Here is a 26749-nt window from a genome sequence, read left to right on the forward strand (position 1 = left end):
TGCTTGCACGTTCACTGACTCGGCTTTCCTCCTGCAGTCGGCATCATAGCGTGTGTTTTGTGAGATGGAGGAGGACTTTGTGGATTGGTGTTGGACATATGGGTTAATGTTGGACTTGTGGGCTTGGGCAGCACTGGGTTGGGATGTTTTCTTGATGTGCACTTACCCTTTATATAAAACTCTCTTACACATATGAGTTCCTTTGGATTTGTTTCTTTAAAGTACCCCGACTAACACATTTGGGTAGCATTTAGCACACACCTGGCCCTTTAACAAGGTATTAGCATACACTACAAATAGAAACTGCAACAGAGGGTCTTACAAAGCACGAGCAGGGAGTCTGGGTCTTACAGAACACAGACAGGGAGTCTGGGCGGGAGACAAAGACTAAAATTCTAAAGGCCCAGAAACCATCCCGGTTCACAAACCTAGCTTTTCACCACCTGTCCCTGAGTCCAGTCCCTGGTCAGCACCCCAAGCTGTTTAGATAAGCAACCTGCCCTCTGAGTAGGCTATTGCTTCATTCCTCCCGCCAAACCACCTCAGTAAGTGGCAGGTATAGACCCCACTCCCTCACCCCAACTCGGTCACCTCCATCATCGTCAAAGAGCAAACCCCATGCCCTCTGATCTGTTCCACCAGAGCCCCATTCCTTTATGATAATTAATGTAAATCATAAGAATACAGGACTCTCAGGTATATGAGACACCAAAATCATTCCCCTAATCTCAACTTTAATCTCACCAAATCATTCCCTTAATCTCAACACTACCGTGACAGCCTATCACAGTGGTTCTCAATCTGTGTGTGGGTCTCGACCCCTTGGGGGGGTCGAACGATCCTTTCTCAGGGGTCGCCTGATTCATAAGAGTAGCAAAATTACAGTTATGAAGTAGCAACAAAAATAATTTTATAGTTGGGGTCACCACAATGAGGAACTGTATGAAAGGTTTGCGGCATGAGGAAGGTTGAGAACCACTGTCCTATAAGATCATAAGGTAGTAAAACATCATACTACTAAACACTGTCCCCCACTGCTTAAAAGACGTCTGCTCCACACAACCCTGGCTTCCTCCCGGGACAAGGTGGGCCCCAGCTATCATGAAAATCGACAAGCTCATATTGCCACGTAGACAACACTTTTCCTTGAGGGTGCCCTCCCCGCCCTCTGACCGGCCTCTGCTTGGCGTGAGGTCACCTGCTTGAGCATCACAGTGGAATGCAGGTGTGTAAGTGCCCTCAGAGCAAGCCTTGTTCCAACTGCCCCTCTCTCCTCTCAAGAGAAGCTGTGAGTCTTTCTCCCAGAGACTGGGGTGTTGAGTCCACTTCCCCTCTCCAGGAGGGCAACTGAAGACGAAATCCAGGAATGGGGTCATAAAACAAGGCGCCTGAAACTTTACCTAGATATATTCTTGGTTTACTTCTGTCCATACTGCTTACTTAGTGATACATGAATTTGAACTTGCTTTTGCTTCTGCGCTCTGTAATCTGCCCTCCCTGAATAATATAAAGAGGCGTGGCCAGGGAAGACGGGCACTGCAGTGTGGTGGACAGGTCCTTTGAACATCGCCCCTGCAGTCCAGGCGAGCCTGATAAACAATAAAGACGTCACATAAGTCTAATTGAATACCACAGTGGTCTTCTTTTACCCGAACCTGCAACATGGTGATACTTAAAGCAACTGAGACTTGAAACACCCTTTGGTCCAGCAATCCCACTATCAGGCACACACCTCGAGAAATAAGACACAACACAGGTGGACGGACGAGGCTCTCCCAGGGTCATAGCCGCGGCGCAGCTCACAATAGGAAGAAACGGGACGCAGCCCAAATGCCCAACAGTGACAGATGGATGAAGAAACCAGTCCGTACACAGTGGACTATTGTGTGTCCCTAAAAGTCAGTGGGGAAAGCATGAAACACTGCACGACACGGAGGGACCTGGAACCCAGGATGCTGAGTGAAGGACACAGAAGGACAAATGGTGCAGGAGCCCACTACTACACGGAGAAGCACCAATTAACCAACTGCTAGAGGTTAATCCCCAAACAAAGGGTACAAAGACCACCTACCGGCAGCGAACCACACCTCACCCACCGTATGCGCACTTCATAAAATCACCGACAGAGGGCACCTCACACGGGCTGGGGGCACGCCTCACCCCCGGGAGGCAGAAGGGGAAGGGGGAGACCATCCACTTGATGCTACCCAGCGTGGGAGACAAGGCTGCACCCACAGGGAGGAGAACCCTGCTGGGAAATGAAGCGAAGACCAGGGCAGAGGGGCGCCTGCACGTCACAGGAGGCCCGCTATTTCCGTTGGTGGGTGTGGTGGGCCACTGGGCAGAGCAAGCGCACACTGGAAGGGACGCTAGCCTAAGGACCTGTAGGGAAGCTCAGCGAGGAGTAACCCCAGTTTCCACTCCTGGTGGACACTGCGAATGTTTTTGCCCAACCTCCCGTGAGCCTCGCCATGGACTAAGCACTATGAGGACTTTAGATGCGGGCCTTACAGCGAACATGGCACCCCCAGGGCCACACCCGAAGGCCTCCATGGGGAAGCCCAGCTGAATTAACTGGGCCCTACCTCAAACCGGCCCGTGCCCTTGGAGTTAGGAATGAAATACTGATAGGAGAGGAAGTGTTAGGCAGCTTAGCCTAGGGAACTGGGAAGTCCATTTACGCATGCCCAGGAGAGCCAGCAAAGGACAAAGCTGTTGGATGGGCGTTACACCTGGAGCAGCCCACCTGGGCCAGGTGATTGCAATTCAGCCAATGGGATCGACCTGGGGTTGTTTACGCCTCCCCCAGGAACCCTTGAAAAGGCAGGGACCGGGAGGGCGAGGGGCTTGTCTTGCTTGGGTGGTCTGGTCCTCTTCGTGGGAGAAGAGAGATCTTGCGTGACCTGGGGCAGTCTCTGCCAGGCCGCATGCTCAAAGGAATCCTATGGGTGCCGCGTAAAACCTGATGCTTCTTTTAACTCTCATTAAATTCACTTGGATCACGAGCCCGGCTTCCGCGTGAAATCTTTCTTGATCTAGTCCCGGAGAGAGAGACCTAACAGAAGCACAGACTGTGGCAATGGCGGTCATTGGACCTTGAGTGAAACCCATGACTTAGTGGGTGTCCAATGAAAGGGAACCCAGAACCACCGTATAGTTAGTACCTCAATGGTCCGCCTGCATTAATATGACAAGTTTAAATCTGATAGGCGAGGATCTGCACTTGTAATAAATGAGACAGCACATTCCCCCCTAGCATGAACTCTCAGGCTCAGTGTAAACAGAGCGAAGCAATTAAGAAGTCAGCCTGTATAAAGCAACAACTCAGGGATGGCAGCTTGCAGCTGGACTAGTCACATAAACTCATATCAACAGGATCTTAATTTCTATGCCATTGGATAAATTATTGATGGTATCAGTGCAATAGCCTTATACCTCTGGGAGATGATTGACAATGTCTTTTCTGTTTGTTTTTTTTTATGTTGTGGAAGCTTTTTGTTGTTGCTGTCATAATACGACTGCCACAGTCAACCAGAGTTGTGCATGACCCGTGAGCAAGCAGATGGATTCTGGGCCCCTACTTAATTCTAGCCCCGATCCAAGAACATGGCCCTGCTTGATACTCGCCTTCATGAAGAGACCATGAAGATAAGGGTGCTACCGCAAGATTGGCTACTAAATGGCATAGGGTCTGGGGTCTGGAAGGCTTATATTCAAACAAACAGCATCAGTTAAGTCCACACTGAAGAAGCACACCAGCCTCTGCGATCCAAAGATGACAGGAACAAAATCCAAATGTGATGAAGGGAAAAGAATCAGTGAAAACCGTGACCACCTAGTTTGTAGACAGCAGTGGGGGACAGCGGGAGCCCCAATCCATCTGCAGAGCATCTACTCAGATGAAGCCTCTGGCAGATCCCCTCCGGCACAGGGGAGGGCCTCAAACAGCTATACTACCAGACAGAGACGACTGCAAACTTGACAATGCTGGACGGAACCCTGGGGGGACACTTGGTCAGCTGACCGCCCTCTTGACCCAACCGGAGTTTGCTCTAGGTTCAAGAATTTATCACTTGTTCCATAACAGAAATTTCTTCTCTGGCTTTTAAAATATTTACTCTTTATTTTCATCTTATTTTCTTGCTCTTTCTGTACTTTATTCTGTTGGGTTTCCCAGTTTGTGAAGCACAGGAGTGGATGCAGAGACAGTAACTGCTACAATGGTTTATGGGGGACATGGGGCGTGGGGTGGGAAGGTGATGGATTTGGGGAGCAAATGAATTTGGGAGGGGGTAGGGAGCATTAGAACGGAATGTGATGGTGTATATGCAACCTTTATTAAAAGCGATTTAACCATGGAAGTGTACGACATGGAAGAGAGAAACCAAGCTTGACCAGTGGTTACCATGGGAGGAGCAGAGTTGTTGCTCAGGGGCACTGAGTTTGTCAGTGGTGAAGGAATAATCTGGAAAAGGATGTCAATAACGGTTGTACAGCACGAAGAGTATGCATGATCAATGACACTGAAGTATACATGTAGAAGTGGTTGAATTGGAGAATGTTTTGTTGTATATATTTTTGCTACACTTAAGAGAAAGTATTTACATGAATGACAGTAAGTACAAGGGAGAAGAAAATGTTCTAGAATTGATTGTGGTGATAACTGTACAACTCTTATTGATATGACGGAATTATTGAATTATATGACATGTGGATGAAGTGCCAATAAAACTGTTAAAAAGCAAAACTATTTACACTTGAAATCTACCCCATAGGATGAGTTTGGCAGTAAATCCACCATCTGTAGGACGCACCCAACTTCCCTGGGAAACTTCATTTCCAAATGAATAAATCCATCCTAGAATGTTGACACCCACAGGGAATTTGACACCCACAGTTGCAGTTTTCCATAACCTTAGTTGCCCTGTAACGCCGAGAACTAGGCACTTGGACACACTCCTGCCCTCTCCCGCTAATAACCAAATGCGTATTTGTTAAAACAAAGGACTGACAAGCATGATACATTTCTCAACTTGACAGTGCCCTCTGGCAAGTTGTCTAACGCCGCCATGTCTGTTTTCTCATTGGTAAACTGGGGGATATCAGTGCCTGGTGGCGTACTGGCTACACGCTGGGCTGCAGACCCCAGGCCAGCAAGTATAAACCCACCAGCCACTCCCGGGAAGGTAAGGCTTTTTGCTCCCATACAGATGTATGGCCTCGGTAAGCCAAAGGGGGGCCTTATCAGGTTACCATGAATTAGAATCAACTCCATGGCCAAGAGTTGGTTTTCGTTGTTTTGTCGCTCTGGTGACTAGTGGTACAAATGTCCGCTGTGGTCAGGTGCTAGTCAAAGGGTGGAGGCACCTGGACGCAAAGCTGGCGATCTCCTGCAGGAAAAGCCAGCTGAGCCCAGGCAGCGCTTGTCCGTCCTCACAGGAGGCCGAGCTGAAATCACTTCAAGGACAAGGGGTAAGTCATTAGCTATTACGAGAAGAAAATGGTTGGTGAAGCCTAGTACCCATGAGTATTGGTAAACTCAAAACTCCACTGCCACCAAGTTAAGTTGATGTATTGACGACCTCTAAAGTATCACCACTGTTACTACGTGAGCCGACTAGCTCACGCCGGCCTCTCCAGGCTGGGGAATGCCCATGGAGAAAACTTTCCAAATTATTCACCTACAGCAGGGCATATTTCATTAATAGCATAAGCTGTGCCTGAGACACTAATTTCTAGATTTTAGGCTAGTTAGGGGACTCTAATTTTTTAACATAATTTATGCTTCAAATGTGAATCACAGAAAAAAACGGGGTGTAGATAAGGCAGTAGAGGTTTGAGTCCCACAAAATCCATCGTCCGCAAATAATCTGGCCATTGGCTGGCCATACAAACATCTGCCCTTTCCTTTGATAGAAAGGTAGGCAGGCACGTGGTTATTGACCAGCAATTAGGTACTGTCATGCCAATGGACTCTTGTGTGGTAACGGATGTACTCTGCTTGCAAGTCTGGCTCCCCCAAATCTCCCGGGCCATGCCACCACCATCTTTGGTGGGTGTATCTAGCAAGGGCCCAGGGGATGTTGGGCGCGTCCCCGAGGAGGGCTGTGTGAAATCCCATCCTGAACACCTATCTCAGAGCTATCCCATGACCAGGAAATTAATCCACTCCAGTTGTGACCCAACCCACTTAAGCCAATCATCACTGACCATGAGTGCCATTTCAGTGCACGTCCATGCAATCAGCCGAAAGCTCCCGTGCTGCGGTCGGTGTCGCTATCAAGTCCTGTTATTACATATCTATACAACCGCTGCACCAAACAAAGCACCAGCTACAAGTCCGTTCCAACTACAGGACAGTCGTCCTGTACCTGGAGGATATGCAAGGCTGTACATCCCAGTGGAACTCTGGGGAGTTTGAACTACTTAAGGGTCTAACCTGTCCCTTCAGAGCCGGGTACTTGCCACTGCACCACCAGGGCTCCGTCATGCTTCATGACATTCCATAAAGCAACTGGTGAGACCACCGTTCAACTGTTCTGTTGTTGACATTTAGTATTTTCCTAATTTCGCCTCTACTTTAAATAATGTTCTAATAGACATTTTTAATATACAGAAGTCTTATTCTGAATTTGGATCATTTAAAAAAAACACTAATCAACGGGTATAACCATATTAACTTCTTTCCATACAGATGTATGGATTACATTACCACCGGCAGCAGTCATTTCTGTGTGCTCATTTCATCGGACACTGAAAGCAGATGTTATACACGTACGTATGTTACTTTCCTTTGACAATTTGACATTTTTCTGATCACTATTGTTGAACACGTGTCCGTGTCTGCTATGAGTTCTGCCTCCTCTGCATTTTGTTTTTGTCCCTCTGTTACATATTGGTCTGCATTTCCTGTAGTTTACAGAATCTAGCATTAATATTACCAAGAGTCAATCATCCAAAACTTCAGAAAGAATTTTATTATAAGTGAGAACAAATATTAAGGCACAAAAGTACACCTACTTTTCAAACAAAACAACCTCCTTCAAATAGGTCTGCCCTATAATTAAACCAAACTCTTCCAAATTACGTAATTTAACCCTAACAGAACATACAACTAAATTCCCTAAGCTCTCTCCCCAAATTAATAAACATTTTTCTAGTCCTAGACAAGTTGAATGTGATATTGAGCATCTGTATCATAATTGCATGTCTTCAGACATCCAGCTTTGTCACTTACCAACATCTGACATGCTTAGAACCTTACCCACTATGGAAAATTTCTTTTGTATAAGGCTTGGTCTATTTTTATTGCTTTTCGCGTGCTGTCAATCACACAAGTACCAGAACCAGTAACCTAAAAATCTAGCATGACACCTCTGAAGTATAAAATAGCCAAGTGTGTGTACTCTAAGTCTCAAATTCCTTAAGGGAAAAAAGTTAGCCTTAATATGTACATTTCTATACTTTCAGTCTTGACATGACAGTTGTACACATATAATACACTGCTCACAGGGTTAAATGCTGGTGTTTTCTGGAGGGTATGAGAGATTTTAAAGGTAGTATTTCTTCTCAGGAAAAGTATGGGACCATCTTACCATCAGGCTTAAAAAGTTCAGATTCCTGGATACAGGGAAGCTGCTATCAAGAAGTTCCAGAAGAAAATGTTTTGAAACTGATCGTGGTAACAACTGTACAACATTGATGGATATGTTGAACTACAGAATGCTATGATATACGTATGAGCTCCCGATTAAAAAAAATCAGATTCCCCTATTTTTCATTACTTTTGAAGCAAACAAACTATCTCAAAGCAGACCTATAAGTGCCCTTTACGTCTAATAGAGAAAAATCCCTTTTAGGCAATTTCAGTCAAGAAATCTACTATGAGCTACATAAGGACACAGCCACACTTTGCCTGCAAATACCCCTACAATTCAACTCTTCCCCTCAGATCGCTTCGATCCTAGGAAGGCCGCCTTGACGGCATCCTAAGGCTAAGTCACTGTGGCCCATGGGTCTTGGTGACCAGGGGTGGTGGGTCAGGCAAGAGCCTGTGGGAAAGCATCTCCGCGACCTCCTTGCCGTCGCCGAGTGCTACGCAGGCTTCAGGCACAAGGGGCGAAGCACTCAACTACTGGCCCAAAGGTGGGCTGTATGATCAGGGGTCCCTACGGATTAGAACCCCCTTGAAAGCAGCTCCCACCACAAAGGCCCCCTGGAGACCCTCTGATGCTCATGGGACAGCATCAGACAGCAGTTTATCAACGGAGGCACAGACACAGCACAAAACTCAAGAAGATTTAAACATTTCTGATGTGGCTACATGAGAGAAATCCTGCTTTCTCTGCAGAGGGAACTTTGCCTCTCAGTGTGTATGTAGCTGGGGTCGGCAGCACGATCTATGGTTCTGGCTGTAGAAGGCAGGCGTGCTTTTATGAGCCGGTCTCCCCTATCACATTTTACATCATCACCCCTCTACCTGCCCTCACCAAGTCTGCAGCTCCTGCGAGCTGGAGTCCTGGTGGTGCAGTGGTTAAGCACTTGGCCGATAACTGACAGGCTGTTGTGGTCTGAGGGAGAGAAGAGCTGGCAGTTTGCTCCCATAGACACTCCGACCTACAAAACCATACCATGTCTATAAGCTGGCACAGACTCCACACTGGTGGGAAGGGCAGGCAGGATCTGGCATCTAATGAGGAGAACTGTATACAAACGGTAGGCTGTCAGCCTGCTCTCACTGAAAGACAAAGACTGCACACCGGCTGGGTGGGAATGTGTTAGGGCAGAAATCAGGGAGTGAAATCCAGCCTGTCAAACATTCTTTCCCTCAGAGCCATGGCTCAGCAATGATCTTGAAACCCATGCTTTTCTCAGGAAGATTTGCTAATTCTGTTCCCTTGCCTAAACGTCCACCTAGTTAAAGTCTATTTGAAAATTCCTTTCCAGAGCCATCACGGCTTGTTAGGTGCTGTCGGCCGGTTCTGACCCACAGTGACCGCGGGTCTACACGGAACGCGCCACCCTCAGAAGCGTTGTTTGAAGCCGCTGTTGCAGCCACTGTGTCAGTCACCGCATCAGACACCTTCCACGTCTTTGCTGCCCCTCCACTTTGCCAAGCAGAATGTCCTTCTTCAGCTAGAGCCTCTCCTGAAAAGACACGTTCACGGCTCGCGAGACAAAGTCTTAGTCGCCTCGTCTCGCCTCTAGGGAGCTTGCTGAGGGGCTGCACTTCATCCAAGACACACGTTTGTTCGTTTAGCAGCCCAGGCCACTCTCAATAGCTTTGCCACCGGCACAGTTCAACGACTAGACGAAGCATTCTTTACTATGCCCTGTGCAATGTGAGTGAGAAATAAATTTAAAGGTGGGCGTATGAAAGCAAAAGTAGAGGGTGCTTTGTGGCTCCAGTGAAAAAAAGTGTTGTTGTATATAAGTGTTTGTATGAGATAAGAGTTTAATGCCTTCTTACACAAAACTCCATGAAGTCACTTAGGAGTTCAGCAGCTCCTTCCCGTAAAGCAGTGTAGGCTTACCTGGAGTCCCCTTCTCAGCACATCCACGCACCCCCATCTTTGGTCACAAAGAGCAAAACAATCACATTTGCATCAGACTGCACTCCAGTCCTTTTCAAGTTTAGAAAACTCTATTTTAAAAAAAGATATTGAAACAAAACTCTCTTATTATACATTATATATCTTAACAAAATAAAGAACACATGATTGAATGTTAAGAAACTGAAAGAGTAACAGCAATCAACTGTGCCTTTAAATATACATACATGTATTTATTATGAAACATAATATATCAGATTATGTAAAAGATGAGGCTCCAGCTTCCTCAAGGCTCCCGAGCCTTTCGTCTTGCCAGGGAAGAAGTGCTCCGAGGGAGCCACGTGGCCAGGTGTCTCACACCTGCCCACGGCAAACTGAGCAGCAGCACATGAACACACAGCCTGAGATGGAGCAATGGCAGAGATCTTTGGACCTGACCTTCCAGACTCCTCTCTCTGCCGGGAAGACGGTATCCTGGGGTCTCCCTGAGCTCAGACAAGGAAGGCTCAACTCCACGATTTGCTGTTCCTGGTGTTATTTACAAACAAGGGCTTTGTGCAGAAGACAAGCAAAACTGAACACATAAGCACGTTTTACTTGGATCAAATCAGTATACAAGCCAAAGAAAGAACTAGTGCATCTAGCAGTATGTCTCCAGAGATGGGGACACGGTTCCACCACACTTTAGAAGAGTCACATCATCTCAAAGGTTACAGAAAGAATAGTAATTGTCATATTTTCCTAAACCATAGGACTGTGAGCCATCAGTGAAGGGCATTTATGCATGAACCAACTCCTCACTTTATCAACACGGTTAGGTTCCAGGTCATTATGTGAAAATAGGGCGCGCCTATCAGATTACAAAGTGCGAGGAGCCGTCATTCAGCCATTGAGCACTGCGTACCTGGCAGCCACTGAGAATCGCGGTCTGGGCAAGGTGACAGACACATCACCTTAACTGTCAGTCAGTTTCACCTTGCACTTCAGCACTCGCCAGAAGTTACACCGAAAATGTGCACGATAGGGGAAAGTAGACTTTTTTACATGCTCATAAACATGAAATGTCAGAATACAAGATAGTTGAAAATTGAGGAGTTGGTATGTATCCTTATCATAATACTCTTCTCAGATCACTTCCAAATCCAGACACCTTAACGGCTGTTGCACTGACATCCGTAAGTCAGCTTCAAAGGGCTGGCAGAACTCTCCCATCGCCCGGACTCCTCGTGATACATGGGCTTTCCGGATCGTACACTGAGAGCTTGTCACGCCGTATGAAAGCACAGCTCTGTTTCCGGGAAAGATGGTGTCCAACAGCATGCACGTTTCCCTTGTGTGCGTCCCAATCACATTATCTTTTCTGAAGAGAACATTTTTTCTGCCATTTCAGATCTGGTCATGATTTCCTGAAGGGTTGGGGACAAAAGATAAGTATTCAAATAGTGGATGTTGCCTTCAGAACCAAAACAATCATTCCATATTAGACTCTAAAGTACTAAAATAATGCAAATAAAAACCACCACTTTCATACTCATAATACAAGAGGGCTTTAAAATATGTAGGAAACGGAATTAAACGGTAATGAAACTTCTCCACGAAGAAGCCCCTCCTATACGACAATTCTCTACCCGTACTGTTCAGAGAGCTTCAGCTTCCTGCTACCTAGAAACTACACTAGGTTCAGAATTTCCAATGAGAGGCAAGGAAAGCGCTACAACTGATTTCTTTGGTAGAACTCATGTAGGGATCTGCTTCATTTTTATTCCATTAATGTATCTTTGAGATTACAAATCAATTCATTGGGGGCTCTTCCAGTTCTTATAACAGTCCATACATCAACTGTTTCAAGCACATTTGTGTGTATGTTGCCACCATCAATTTCTAAACACTTACTTCTACTTGAGCCCTTGCTATCAGCTCCTCTCCCTTATCCCCACCCTGGTGACCCCCTGACAAATTATAAATTACTGCTGTTCATATCTTACACTGACTGCTGTCTCCCTTCTCCCATGGTTTCTGTTGTTCGTGTGTGTGTGTTATATGTCAGTCATTGTGATCAGTTCCCCCTTTCCCCCCTTGCTCTCCACACCTTCCCCCTACCTTCCTGGTATTCCATTTCTGTTCCTGTGGAATTTACCTGACCTGGAGCTCTTATCTATACCAGTGAGCTCTTATCTATACCAGTGTATATGCTCTGGGCTAGCCAGAACTGAAAGGCAGCAGGAATGGGGTCATGATGGTGGGGTTGTTGAGGAAGCCTTAAAGAACCAGAGGAATATTGTGTGTTTCATCGGTGCTATACTGCACCCTGGCTGACTCATCCCTTCCTGTGACCTTCTGTGAGGGGATGTACCATTGTCTACAGATGGGTTTTGGGTCTCTGCTCCAACCCTCATCGTTCTCAACTATATATTTTTTTTGGGGGGGGGGGTTTCTTCTGGTGCCTATTACCTGATTCTATAGATCAGTTTTTAAATCAAGTAACTATTTTAAATGCCCTAAAATAATGCTACAGCTTATCTTTCTATACAAAAGCTCGACGCTTTTGTAGCAAGGACATGACAAACGACTACAGTCTTCTCCAACCTTTCCATCCTATCCCAGTCCAACTACCACCCTGATGCCCGCACATTTCCCTTCCTCTTCGACGAGCAGGCTGTGGATTCTCTCCCCACTTACAGCCTGATCACAAACCCCCTCAGCAGCCACCCGTGTCCCTTTCCTCCTACTCGTCAGAAATGGACGCCCCAGCCTCCGTCTTCTAATTCTCTCTCTGCAGCCTTCCCTCTCTTGAACCACCCTTCAAAGTTCAGATGATCCATTTTACTTCCTAATTCTTCAAAGAGCTTTCCTAAATCCATGCCTCTATTCAAACTTCCTTAGTGGGTGAAAGGCAAATGGAAACTATTCAGTAGCCCAGCAAACTACTTGTAAGTATGAGATTCATTTAGACAAACTGTCGTTTAAAAATAGTCCAAACTCTCTTCTATATTTACAAAGTCTTAGAAAATGATCATCTCATAAAATGACCTCCCCTTCTTTATACCAATAAACAGTCATCTTACTGTTTTTAAATGAGAATCAAGCTTCTTTAAATTTTAGCCACAAACCAATTGATAGTGTCTGTCTGTTTAACTTGTAATCATTTAAAAAAGCAACTTTCAGTTTCCTTCTGAAGTACATTTCTACTTCTGAAAATCCCACCTCCGAGAAATAAGAAAATATATCTTTTACCTCATCTGAATCCACTAACACTGGAAGAGCTCTGAAATGAAAGGGGGTGAGAAAACCCAATTTACAATGATATTAAGAGTAAGGTTAGCATATTTATTAAAGTGGAATATACGCATGACCCATGACCCACCAATTCTCATTCCCAGATATATACAGCCCACAGAATACCTAGGTTCATCAACAGACATGGGAAAGCTCTACAGCAGCACTATTTTTACTGTGGGTAGGCTCTGGACTGCTATCTGCAAGGTTGGTGGTTCAAACCCACCAGCTGCTCTGAGCAGGAAAGATGAGGCTGTAGGCCCCTGTAAGGATTTATAGTCTTGAAAACCCTACAGAAGATCACCATGAATTGGAATGGGCTTAATGGCAGAGGAACTACTTTCAGTAACTGAAAAGAACCCCACCTGGGTAAATCTGTCATGTTTATGCAATAGAATACTACAGCCAAGAAAATGGAATGGTCAAAGGAATAACCCTTTTACAATTAGCCACATCTCGCACACAGTTCTGAAAGTCTGACCGGCAGGGTCTTTAGGAGGAAGTCCTGACTTGAAAAGACCTGAAGACCCAGTGACGCTCTAGTTTCCCTTCGGGTTACCCAGTGTGGCACTGTATTCCTATTTAGGTACCTCACTGGGTTCTTTACTTACTGAGAGTTTATGTACATTTCAGAGTGTGTGTTATATGCAAACGAAGTCAAGGAGTATTATTACTAAGGTACCAGTTCATGTATGTGCACGAGTTTACCCAGACTGCATGCCGACAGGTCTCTGCAACCAGAGTTACTGCAGTTAATGTTTGTCTTAAGTATTATCAGGGGGCCCTGCTTACAGAAAGTACCATCAAAATGTGGCTTCCAAGTGATCTGCGGTACCATCAAATTCAAGGCAGAGCTGTCAGCGCAGAAAGCCAGTGACTCCTTTTTGGATTCCCAAGAGGTAGTCTTGATGCACTTCCGTAAAGGGCACAGGGTGATCAGAGGGGCTTACTAAGACACCAAGCTTTAAGAAACCTGAAAAGGCATTGGTTTTAAGAAAGAAAAAAAGGCCAGGAAGGATTGCACCGAGGATTTTTTCCATTACGGAAATGCACCGACTCATTCTCTAAGTAAATAGCAAGCGCTGTTCGATGAAAATTTCACAGGAAATCTCACCCCAACAATCTTACAGCCCCAAACTTCTCCTTTCTTTTTAACCCCCACAAACTGAAAACCTCACAGGAACACTTTGAGTGTCCCTTGGGGGTGCCAAAACTGTTTTGATGTGGTGTAATTTGAAGCGTGCAGAATTTGACTGGGGATGGTTAGAGAGATGGACACTCTTCAGAGATGTACAGACCTAGATGGAGGGTTTATCAAGAAATAACAGCTTCATGCTTTGATATTTTTGTTTTAAAAAGGTTTCTGTGACTTTGTAGCAATACCTTTTGACTTACCCTTGTACTTGGCAGTTGAATTAACCGAAACATAGAATATTCAAACATCAGAATGAAAATAAAACACAAATCAAGATCCTAGATACTAATATACAGGAGGGACCTCAACGACTGAAATGTGCACTAAAATGTGCAATTCCAAACAACTGCCTCCAACTGCACAATCATTTTTAAATCCTGTGGTTCTGTTGTTGCTGTTTCGGATTGGTAGGCAAACATATCAGTGGTGACCTGCCATTTAATTTGAAAACCTAAATCAGATTTTGAGAACGTAAGAGGAAGGAAAACATTACGAAGAGTGGCATTAACGGGATGCAGCGTTTGATTCACTCTTCTATCACCATTGGCGCTGACTGCATGTCTGCATCAGGGAGACTGGTGGACAGAGACTGACGCATACAATGGAAGCTTTTCTCAGAAAATATAACATGGATGAAAGCAAAACGCCCCGCAAACTTAGTCTAGCCTCAAGTCCCGTCAACACGTCATTCCTGACAGTGCAGCCCATGCTGAAGGTAGAAGAGAACGGGCAGAGAGAAACTAGATGTGAGAAGGGGCCACGTCAGATGGTTTGGAACGACACTATTGAGTCAAACAATCAAGTCCAGAGAAGCCTGTGGTAGGGGACAGAAGACACTGGCATCTTAGGGCCCAGAAGACATAACTGCTAGAGGTTTTGCACTTGTTTAGAAGATGCAAAAGTAGCAATCTCAAATACAATTCCCTCTGAGCTAAACAAATATGTAAATGTACTAAGATGTCTTCAGTGCTTAAGGACAGACGTAAACTCTGCTAATCTAACCGGTATGGCATATCAGAAATACAATCCATACAGAATATTATATCACTGTCGTAATGTCTAGTGGATGCTAGCCCCCAGGTCAGCAGTTTAAATGTATCGGCCACTCCACAGAAGAACGGCCAGGATTTCTGCTCCTATCAGGTTTACAGTTTCAGAAACCCACAGGGGCAACGTATTCTGTCCTATAGGATCACTCACGGCAATGAGTTTATTTTGGAGTGATGATATCACAATATACTACATCATACGGATGTTCATCACTTCTTTCAATATAATAGTCCTTTGCTTGCCAATGTTGTGCTCCATTTCCATGGTCTTCTCTCACAAGTCTTGCGACCTATTGCAGCTCACCTGTGAGTGACATTGTGCGAAACCCCTGGGTTGAAGCTTTCACAGGTGAACACAAACCTTGGAAAGTGTCTTAACAGCATAAGCTGCACTCACTAAACACAGATCAGGAAGAACAGATGTGAATGTTAAATCTTTACATGCCAAAGGAATTTTTAATCAGCATTGGTCATAACTGAACGAGGGGTACAAACCTCTCCTCTTCTTCACAAATGCACCTACAATCCCCAAGTTAACAGTGAAAGACTCGGAGACCCATTTCCAACTGCACCGGGGACAAAACACAACACTCACACAACATCTGGAGGAGAAAGGTAAGAACTAAAGCAGACTCCCTGCCCCTCGGCCTCCCCCGAAACCATACAAACTAGAAGCTAATGGAGTGGCAATTCTAGAAACAATTGTCAACCAAGAATTCCTGCCTACAACAAAAATGCCTTTAAAAAACTGAATATGAAATAAAGACCTTTCCAGAAAAAAATCTATGCGATTACCAACATGCCTTTACTATATGAAACAGAAAGGAAATTCTTTGGACAAAAGAGAGGTCACTCTCTGTGCTGTTATTTTTTGTTTTTGTTTGTTTTTTAAAAACTATTTTATTGGGGGCTTGTACAACTCTTATCACAATCCATCCATCCATCCATTGTGTCAAGCACATTTGTACATTTGTTGCCATCATCATTCCTAAAACATTTTCTTTCCACTTGAGCCCTTGGTATCAGCTCATTTTTTCCCCTCCCTCCCTCACGAACCCGATAATTTATAAATAATCATTATTTTTCATGTCTTATACTGACCAAAGTCTCCTTTCATCCACTTTTCTGTTGTCTGTCCCCAGGGAGGAGGTTACACCTAAACCATTGTGACCGGCTCCCCTTTACTCTCCTGCCTTCCCCTTCTCCTGGTATCACGACTCTCATGATTGGTCCTGAGGGGTTCATCTGTCCTGGATTCCCTGTGTTTCCAGCTCTCATCTGTACCAGTGTACATCTTCTGGTCTAGCTGGATTTGTAAGGTAGAATTGGGATCATGATAGTGCGTGGGGAGAAAACATTAAAGAACTAGAAGAAAGGCGTACGTTTCATTGGTGCTATACTGCACCCTGACTGGCTTGTCTCCTCCCTGAGACCCTTCTGTAAGGGGATGTCCGGTTGCCTACAGATGGGCTTTGGGTCTCCACTCTGCAACCCCCTTCATTCACAATATGATTTTTTGTTCGATGCCTAATACCCGATCCCATCGACACCTTGTGATCGCACAGGCTGGTGTGCTTCTTCCATGTGGGCTTTTTAAAAAAAAAATCATTTTATTGGGGGCTTGTACACCTCTTATCACAATCCATATATACATCCATTGTGTCAAGCACATTTGTACTTTGTTGCTCCATGTGGGCTGTTGCTTCTCAGCTAGATGGCCGCTTGTTTACCTTCAAACCTTTAAGATACCAAATGTTCTATTTTTGGATAGCCGGGCACCATCAGCTTTCTTCACAGTTGCTTGTGCACCCATTTGTCTTTAGCGATTGTGTTGGGAAGGTGAGCATCATGGAATGCCAGGTTAACAGGACAAAGTGTTCTTGCATTGAGGGAGTACTTGAGTGGAGGCCCAATGTCCATCTGCTACCTTAATAGTAAATCTATAAATATATGCACATAGGTCTATTTCCCCATCATCATATAAAAATATATTAACATACATACATGCATTTAGACCTCCATAATGCCCTTTGCCTACTAGTTCTTTCCTCTGTTCCCTTTTACTTTCCTCTTGTCCCACTATCATGCTCAGCCTGCGTTTGGGTTTCAGTAATTCCTCTCGGTTACACTGCCCTTGATCAAGCCCTACCAGGCCTCCTACATCCTCCTCGCCATTGATTGGCCTTGTTGACTCTGGCCTGTGCAAAACAACGAACCACCACATGGTCCTGGTGCCATCCTCAAAGGTGTTTCTACACTTGAACCCAGTGATGCAGCCACTGTGTCAATGGAGGTTGATACCCAAAGAAACTATCTAATTTGGAATTAGAAGAGGGCAGGTGTGATCCAGTGTGGAAACACCAACAAGGAATTCTTTCAGAGTTGAGAACACAGATAAAGAAGAATTTTAATGGTCAAAGTTTACAGTGAGGCTTCCTGTTTTTCCTATACTCCTATTTTCCAACCAAAATATGTATCATTTTGGTTATGAATTAAAAATAAAAAGTTTCATAGGCTTGAGTTTTGCCACAATAGAGCAAGAGTAGCTACTACTGGGCTCAAACCTCTGACCTTTCCATTAGCAGCCGAGCACTTTAACCACTGGGCCACCAGGGATCCTTGAGTGGGTCATAGCCCACTGCTATTAAAATAGCTGTTATACAGTGAAAAGGGAAGGAGCAAGAATCTAAGTGAGTCAGGACTATGCTTGCTTTGCACTTCCATATGAAGTAAATGAGACATTCAGAGGTAACAGAGGGCTACGAAAATGTCCAGAGATAGGAAGTTTGAAAACAACATGACCCGTTATGAGAACTCTCTTTAAATCACATCCCCATCCAACTTAAATAGAGGATATTTACACATCTGTGAACGAAGAAGGAATATTTTCTTCCACCCACTTCAAATCTTCATCCTGCAAAAATATTTCTGTATTAGCATTTGCTTATTAACACCAGAAGGCAGAAAAGTAAATGTAAGTAAAATTCAAACATTTAAATTCAAATGTACAACATTTTTTTTTTAAGTCTTTACATATAGCCTGAAAAGTTGCTAGTTTTGAGATTTCAGATTTCTGCTCTTCTTTTTGGGTTTAGTTTTAAATGCATAGGTGGTCTTTCTTGTTCTGAGAGACCATGGTAAATGTATTTACTTTTGTATTTCTTATGCCTCTTAAGTTTTTATACGAGCTTACAGTTTCCAATAGGAATGCAATCTCAAACTGATGGTACAAATATCCTAACTCTGGAGAAGCCTCTTTCACTTTAGCCCTTGTACATGCGCTCATGCACCGGAAGGCGAGCAGGCGAGTTGCTGTGCTATCCAGAGAACCTCGCACAGTTGTCGCACCTGAGCCAGGGAAAGGAGGACCGCAATAACAGGTGAGCAGGCTTCTTTGTGGTCCGTTTGCCTGCCTGGAACGCTCTGGGTTCAGCATCGTGTGCACCTCACTACCCTCGAGACAATGACTGAGTCAGGTCAGTATTAATCCTGCTCCTCTGAATGGATCCCAGGCTCCCGAGTTCTGATCAAGAACCGATTGAACTCAATTTAGAGAAAGAAAGTACTCCGTTTGATGGGTTTGAAAATACTGAACTCTAAACTGAGAGCCCTGAAATAATCAGGGGGGAAATCGGTAACAAGCTAAATGTTTAGTAACGCTGAACACCAGGTAATTATAATTGCTATGTATTTAAAATTTTTATTTGAATTACTATATGATCACTCAAAAAGACATTTTAATAAGTATTACATGACTAAAATTTAAAATTAGATGATTTGCCAATAACAGATAAATACTATTGTCAAGAACTTACATACACAAATCTGTACATGGTAGTGATCAAAGGTTAAAAAACCAATGTGAAAGCATAATATAAAACTGTATGACAGACATTTCTGTTTTGCTTCATTATCTCTGTAACCACATTTAACATAAAAAGCATTTAAAATTCATCTCTGCACCGTATTTTTGTATTTAAACTTCTATAATTAAAATTTTTTTAAAAAGCATTCATAGTAATTCTGCCAACTACAACACATCATGTTTTTTCCCCAACAGCATGTTCTATAAAGCATCTTCTAGAACTAGTTTTAAAAAATTTTAAAGTTAACACGAGCTTTTGCTAAAAAAGAGCTTCTTCATCTTTAATGCACATACGAATGATCTGCGGAACCTTGCTGAAAGTGCAGATGGAGACCCAGCAGGCTGGGGAAGCCTGAGATGATGTATCCCTAACAAGTCCTGAAGGGCTTCTCATGCTTGGTTCCAGAGCAGCTCTTGAAAAGTTCACACAGCTAGTTGGACATGTATTTTCAACCCCCCCAAACGCCTCCCTCCACAAAATCTGAGTAGAAAACGTCTGAGAGTCAAAGAATATGGCTCTCACACCAGCGTGCTTGAGAATTTTAACGACTGAACATCTATAAACTATACTTACAAAATTATCTGAAGTGGCAGGTCTCGCTGTTCCATTGGAAACCGTTTTAGAGACTCTTAACTTTATTCCTTCAGCTATAATGGAAACATTGCAAACACAACATTATAACAGTATTTTCCTACAGTGCTTCCCCTTTACTAGCCCAACCAGGAGACGTTTATCCATGCCCTACGGGTCCGTTTCCGCTTTCTTCCTGGGGCTAGTCGGTTACTGCACTCTCCACACTGAAGAGGCGTCTTATACTCTGGATCCCTGGTCTTCCTCAGAAGGCTGCTGGCTTTTGCTTTCGTGGCCATTTCAGTTGCTTCCAGGCCACCTTCAGCTTCTGGGGCCTTGGCTGTAGTTTCAATAAGATGGGTCTCGATCACTTCAGTTTTGGTCCCAGGGGGGCTACTGGTAATCTGGATTGTGGTCTTTGCTTTCCGTCTGGCCTCTTGAGGCCTAATGTTTGCACATGCCTCGTTCAGGCTCCAGCTAATTTGAAAGACGTGCCGGATCTGGGATTTGCCCTTGGCCCTCTCAGTAATTTCTCCCCTCACAGTTTCTAGACCTTCTTTCAGCGCACACTCTAACTCCTGGCAGTGTTAGGCTGCGCCTCTCTACTCTTACTCCCTCCCCGCCCCCCCCCCCCCCTCCACCACACGGACGTGGATACACTCAGTAACAGCTCTGCAGAAGAGGCCTTGATTAAGGGTCTGGTTCCCTTCGTTCAACAGCCAGCACCTTCCCACCTCTTCCTACTTTTTTGTGGCTCTCCAACATCTTCGAACAATTCTGCTGCGTGTTTTTAATATAGATTTTGTACAAAGGCTTACGAAAGCATCAGCAAGCAGGTTAGTTCAAAACAATGGACTGCATCTTTACTGGAAGCCAGGATCCTAGCGCTCTGACTTTAAAAACAAATCATTTTATTGGGGGCTCGTACAACTCATCGTGCCAAGCACATCTGTAACACTGATGTTTGGTAGCTTAGTTGTGACTATGTTTTTCACATTTCCTTTCTTAAGAGGAAGGAGTCCTGGTGGCACTGTCAGTTGAGTGTTCCACTACTAACTGCAGGGTCCACAGTTCAACCCCGCCAGCGACTCTGAGAGTAAGATCGGGCTGTCTCCTCTGGGGAAGGTTTACAGCCTCAGAAACCACATGAAGGGGCCCTGTGGCTTGGGATCAACCCCACACAGTGGGTTTGGATTTTGACTCTTATCAGAGTCAGAAAAGCATGTCAAGGGAGAGCAGTGAAAGAGGAAGGGGCCGGAAGACACACTGCTTATTTTGCAATGTCTGCAAACTCGAGATACAGTGACCGTTTCACACACTTAAAACTTTTGGGGCAAACAGGTAATAAGTGCTTAAATTTCAACACGTGTTATTTTGTTTGTGATTGCATAGTGCAGCTTTCTGAATATTTTGTCCAGGAAACTCCTCCCAAATCATAGGTAAAAAGAGCAATTACTTCTGTGACAATACAAAAATGGTAGGAAAAACAAAATAAATCACTTACTTAAATTTTCAGATGTTACCATGTATTCTTCAATTTCATCATCAGAATCATCTATTAAGGGCATGAAGGCATATCTACACATCAAAAACAAGGAGTAATTTATCATTTTATTAGGGACTCATACAGCTCTTATCACAATCCACACATACATCAATTGTGTAAAGCACATCTGTACATTCTTTTGCCCTCGTCATTCTCAAAACATTTGCTCTCCAAGGAGTGACTTTTACTAGCATGATTAAATCTGTTTCATTTTCAGCTTCAACATTTCTAAAACAGCCATTACACCAGAACATCTGTATTTAAAAGTTCCCCGTAAACTTAAAATGAAAATTCTAATCTTTTACTGTCACGTCAAATAAGCAGGGTTACTGTAAGGGACAGAAACTGGAGCTCTTGTAGACTGACAGTAAAAGCATCAATGGATTAAAAATCTTTTTTTCATAAAATTCTTTCTGGAAGAGAATTTTCCGTTGCACTTTTTCCCAACATATCAGGTTTACTTCCCCACCCACCATTTCATAGCTCAACCCATAATTAAGAAGTTACTAAACTGATACGATACTAAACATATTGTTGATTGAGTGTAAGTCAGCAACACCTACCTGGAAGGTTTTCTGAGAGTAACAGAGCAAAGATGCATTTCCTTAACACTATACTAACCAAAGTTCAGCAACACAGGCAGATGGTTTGCAGAAGGCCAGGTTTGACAATGAAAGCCCAGGACAAATCTGCAGGGTCTCCGTCTGGATGAAGCCATGGGCCAGTGATGCCGACAGCTTTCCAACGCACAGTGATGTGCACTGGAAAGCGGATTGATGCGGGCAGAGTTAGGATATACCTTGTTTTCCCTTTTGACTCATTTTTAATTTGCTGTAGTTTTATTTTCTGAGTCTGGGGATGAATGTTTCCTGTCTTATTTTGTTGGTGGTGTCTGTTGTTTGCTTTGGTGTGACTGTCGTTATGTGGACGTTAGGACAGCCGCATCCACAGAGACAGTATCTATACGAGCAGGTGCTTAGGGCTGTGACAAGGGAGGCGGGAGGAAGATGGATAGCTCGTAAGAATGAGAACAAAAACAAAGCATTCTAAAACGGACTGTGGTGATGATTCCTTTTTTTCCTTCAAATCATTTTATCGGGGCTCTTCCAGCTCTTAGGACAATCCACACATCCACTGTGCCAAGCACATTTGTAGGCATCATCCTTTTTAAAACGTTTTCTTTCTACTTGAGCCCTTGGCATCAGCTCCTTATTTTCTCCCCTCCCTCATGAACCCTTGATAATTGATAAATTATTATTTTCTTATCTAACACAGACCGCTGTCTCCCTTCACCAAGGTCTGTTGTTCATCCCCCTTGGGGGATGTCCCCCCCCCCGCATGGTATGGCTACTCCCATGATTGTTCCTGAGGGGTTTACTTACCCTTGAGTCCCTGTGACCAGTGTACATGCTCTGGTCTAGCTGGATTTTTAAGGTAAAATTGGGGTCATGACGTTGGGGGTGGGGGGGAGGTGCAGAAGAACCAAAGAACCAGAGGAGCGCTGTATGTTTCGTCGGCGCTACACTGCACCCTGGCTGGCTCACCCCTTCCCTGCGGCCCTTCTGTGAGAGGATGTCCAACAGTGTCCAGATGGATTGCCCAACTCTTTTTAATAGACTTAGACCACCCAATTGCATAGTATATGACATGTCAATAAAACTATTATAAAAAGATGCATGGTGGCGTTATAAAAGCCCTGTATCTAACCCACAATCTGGAAACAAAGGTCCACTCTGCTGCTGCTAGTTGCTGTCAAGACCATTCTGACTCACAGGGACCTGTGTCCAAGTCCCCCAGAGGGTTTTCAAGGCTGTCATCACTCGGCCTGCCTTCTGCAGCTCCTCTGGGTGGGATTAAACTGTCACTGCTCATCTAGCACAGCGGTTCTCAAGCTGTGGGGCACAACCCCTTGGGGGGGGGTTGTCGAACAACCCTTTCCCGGGGGTCACCAAAGACCACAGGAAAACACTTATTTCTGATGGTCTTAGGAACTGAGGTATCGTTCCTCTATCCGTCTCCAGGCGGGTCCACCCATATGCAAATACACCCACATACCCAGTGTGAAGACTGCTACCCATGCTACACCATGCTTCGAGACAAAATTTCATTTGTCATTAAAAATAAATATTTCACAATATATAATTACATATTTTGTGATTAATCACTATGCTATAATTATGTTCAATTTGTGAGATAGTTAAGGTTTATTGTGCCAACCTGGCAGATAAACACATGTGGGGTTAACTGAAGGGTGGAGAGATAATGGCTCGGTAAGCCTCACCTTTCTAGTTCTTAGGTCTCTTGCTTAATGATGATCAGACTAGGGTGCAGCTGCCTTAGCCAGTTCCCTGCTTCAGCTGGCAAGGCTCACTTCCTGCAAGACATCCCTGAGAAGCCAAATGAACCTACCCTGATGCAGCCCTGGGTGCTGGAGCAGCCTTGTGGAGACCCCTGCCAGTGCTAAGATGCTTACACTTTCATTGATTCGGCTTCCCCCCTGCAGTTGGCATCATTGTGTGTGTTTTGTGAGATGGAGGAGGACTTTGTGGATTGGTGTTGGACAAATGGGTTAATGTTGGACTTGTGGGCTTGGGCAGCACTGGGTTGGGATGTTTTCCTGAGGGGCACTTACCCTTTATATAAAACTCTCTCTTATACATGAATTTCTGTGGGTTTGTTTTCCTAGTTTACCCAGACTAACACAATTTGTAACAATGAAAATACATCCTGCATATCAGATGTTTACATTACAATTCATAACAGTAGCAAAATTACAGTTATGAAGCAGCAATGAAAATAATTTTATGGTTGGGGGCCACCACAATATGAGGAATTGCATTAAAGGGTCACGGCATTAGGAAGGTTGAGAAGCACTGATCTAGCAGATGGACATATATAACTGCATGTCTGTACCCGTCAGTTACTTGCTTAAGAATCAGACATTGCTTACATGATGCTTACAGTTAACCCTTATCATTTAGGAATGCATCCACTGCTACAATGTATTCTTGTCCTCTGGAGGAAGAAGACTCGTGACACTTGTGCAGTCATTTGTGGACACATGTACAGAGGTGAACAATTTGGTCACCTAATGTGCACATTCCTAGGGAAGGTCGAACAAGGTCACACTCTGCTCTCTTGTTTCAACGCTCATTTTGTGAGCAAGAGTCTTTTTCCCTACTTAGTGCCCTGTGGTCTACTTCGTGCTGGTCTGTGGTTTTCATTAGTGTGGTCACAGTTTAAAATGATCTCCAAGTATAGTGTTGCAGTGCTGCCTGGGGGTTCCAAACACAAAGGGGCTGTGATGTGTCTCGGGGAGAAGCTGTGTGCCACAGAGATCTGTTCAGGCAGGCGTTACAGTGCAGTGCGACGGCTTCTGTGTGTGTTAGATGAGGTGTCCTTAAATAGAGGCACACATAGAGCCAAGCTCTGTATTGATCAACTGATGCACTGCTGCTCGTGGAGTCTCACAGGAACCTAACCTGTGGATCCCCTAAGGACAACAAGTCACTATCATGAATCGGGTTTTGCAATGCCTATGTAAAATATAACTGTTTATCATGGAAGGAGCACACCAGTCTGTGCGACCATGAGGTACCGATGGGATCAGGTAACAGACATCAGAAGACCCAAAACAGACAAACAAACATATTGCTGAGAATGAGGAGAGTCAGAGTAGAGACCCCCAAACCCAACTGTAGACAATGAAACATGCCCTCACAGAAGGGTCACAAGGAAGGGATGAGTTAACCAGGACGCAGCATAGCACCGATGAGACACACAACATTCCTCTGGTTCCTTGAGGCTCCCTCACCCCCCACCATCATGACCTCAGGCCTGCCTTTCAGTTCAGGCCAGACCAGAGAATGTACATTGGTACAATTAAAGAGCGCATGACATATGGAATCCAGGTCAGAACCTCAGGAACAGAAATGGGAGTAGCGATGCCAGGAGGGTAGGGGGAAGGTAGGAGGTGGAGGGGAGGAAGAGGGAACCAATCACAACGATCCACACATAACCCCTCCCCCCCCGCCCACACACACACCAGGGAGGAGCAACAGAAACCATGGGGGAAGGGAGACAGTGGTTAGTATAAGATATGAAAACAATAATAATTTATAATTTATCAAGGGGTCACGAGGGTGGGTGGGAGGAAGGGAAAAAAGAGGAGCTGATACCAAGTGCTCAAATAGAAAGTAAATGTTTACAAAATACTGATGGCAATGTAAGTATAAATATGCTCGATACAATTGATGGATGGATTGTTTTAAGAGACCCCAATAAAACCATGTTTTAAAAAAAGTTACAAATAATGAGGATTACATATGCATTCATGATGGAATGCCATGTGGGTATTAAAAGTAATATGGAAATGATGATATGGAAAAATACATTTTAAACAAAACAGTGCACGAGTTATGTATAGATGTATTATTACTGCATGATTTTTCAAAAGAGGGAGAGAAATACATCCAGTGGGATATAAGCACTTTTTCCTCTTCTCCCTAGAAGTATTTACCGTGCCCTAACAGTGGGCTCCCTTAGGAAGAGGGATGCCTCTAAGGGAGCTCCCTCTTACACGTAGCTTAAGGACAACTTCCAGAACTTGGCTTGTTCTCACTCTTCCTCCAGGCTGAGCACCTTTCTCACCGTCCAGTAAAGGAGTATTCCCCAAACTGCAAGTCTTGCTGACCTCCAGCCTATGCCGTCTTTCCTCACTACCCCAGAACACGCATTCTTTCCCATCAGTTCACTCTGCTCCGCTTTTCCTCAGTCACCACGTTTTCCTCATCCCTCTTCCCTCCACTCTTAGGTCACACATCATCTTTCTCTATCTTGCATTTGGTTTTTCATTTCCTCATCTGACCGTACTACTAGTCATACACCATAAAAGCCGGACTACTTCACAATGTGCCTTTGACATTGAAGCAGGTGATGGACAAAGGCTTGCTGAGTGGAGTTTTCCTACGTTAAGTACCTCTGATTATTCACTGACGGTCTCCACAAAAACATGATTACAATAAGAATAAGTGAGAAAAGGAAGCTCCAAAATGCATCATCAACCCAGCGTTCCATCCAGTCCTATAAAAAGGATAATTCAAATTAATTTTCTGTTGACACACAGGTTTTCTCTTTAGACAGCATACAATAAGTAACTGTCAAATAACCAAGCACGCATCTTTCAATAGAAAAACAAATTTCAAATAATTCACTCAAAATGTTATTATCTCTATAAAATCCAAATGAATGCTTCTTTCAGTCCAGATGAATACCATCCTCGTATAAAACTACACATTACACTGAAAGAAGTAAAGTTTAAATGAGACATCCCTGTACCTCCCGGGAGACAACAACAATAAGAACAACAACAACTAAAACCAAGTCCACAACCACCAAGGCCCACCAAGGTGACTGACTCGGAGCCTCCCTGCACAGGGATCCTGAGGCTGTTCATCTGCATGGAAGCAGACAGCCTCCTTTCTCCTCAGTGGTGGTTGGTGGGGTTGAACTGGCGACCTTGCAGTTAGCAGACCCACACTAACCCACAGAAACACGGGGGCTACTTCCAGAACGGGGCCGCACGGTTTAACAAGGTGCATGGACTTTCTCAGTAGTGAGCTGGTTGGGCTCAATGGCAGTGGGCTGGGTTTGGGTTCTGTCAAGAAGCTGGTCAGAGCCAAGCTGACAATGGGTAC

General features: G+C 44.5%; 1 protein-coding gene across 2 annotated transcripts in view; it reads right to left on the minus strand.

The window, feature by feature from the left end:
* Positions 1-9759: 9759 nt before the first annotated feature.
* TMEM87B (transmembrane protein 87B) overlaps positions 9760-26749 on the minus strand; it is a 63520-nt gene continuing 46530 nt past the window's right edge. For both annotated transcript variants that reach the window (XM_075563139.1, XM_075563138.1), the window contains exons 14-19: positions 26032-26135; positions 21012-21085; positions 19511-19584; positions 17933-17985; positions 12786-12816; positions 9760-10957 (exon numbers count right to left, since the gene is read on the minus strand). In XM_075563139.1, coding sequence (XP_075419254.1) covers positions 10898-10957; positions 12786-12816; positions 17933-17985; positions 19511-19584; positions 21012-21085; positions 26032-26135 — 396 coding nt within the window. In that variant the 3' untranslated portion in view covers positions 9760-10897. The remainder of the gene's footprint in view (positions 10958-12785; positions 12817-17932; positions 17986-19510; positions 19585-21011; positions 21086-26031; positions 26136-26749) is intronic.

The sequence above is a fragment of the Tenrec ecaudatus genome, chromosome 11, assembly GCF_050624435.1.
Source record: "Tenrec ecaudatus isolate mTenEca1 chromosome 11, mTenEca1.hap1, whole genome shotgun sequence".
Lineage (NCBI taxonomy): Eukaryota > Metazoa > Chordata > Mammalia > Afrosoricida > Tenrecidae > Tenrec > Tenrec ecaudatus.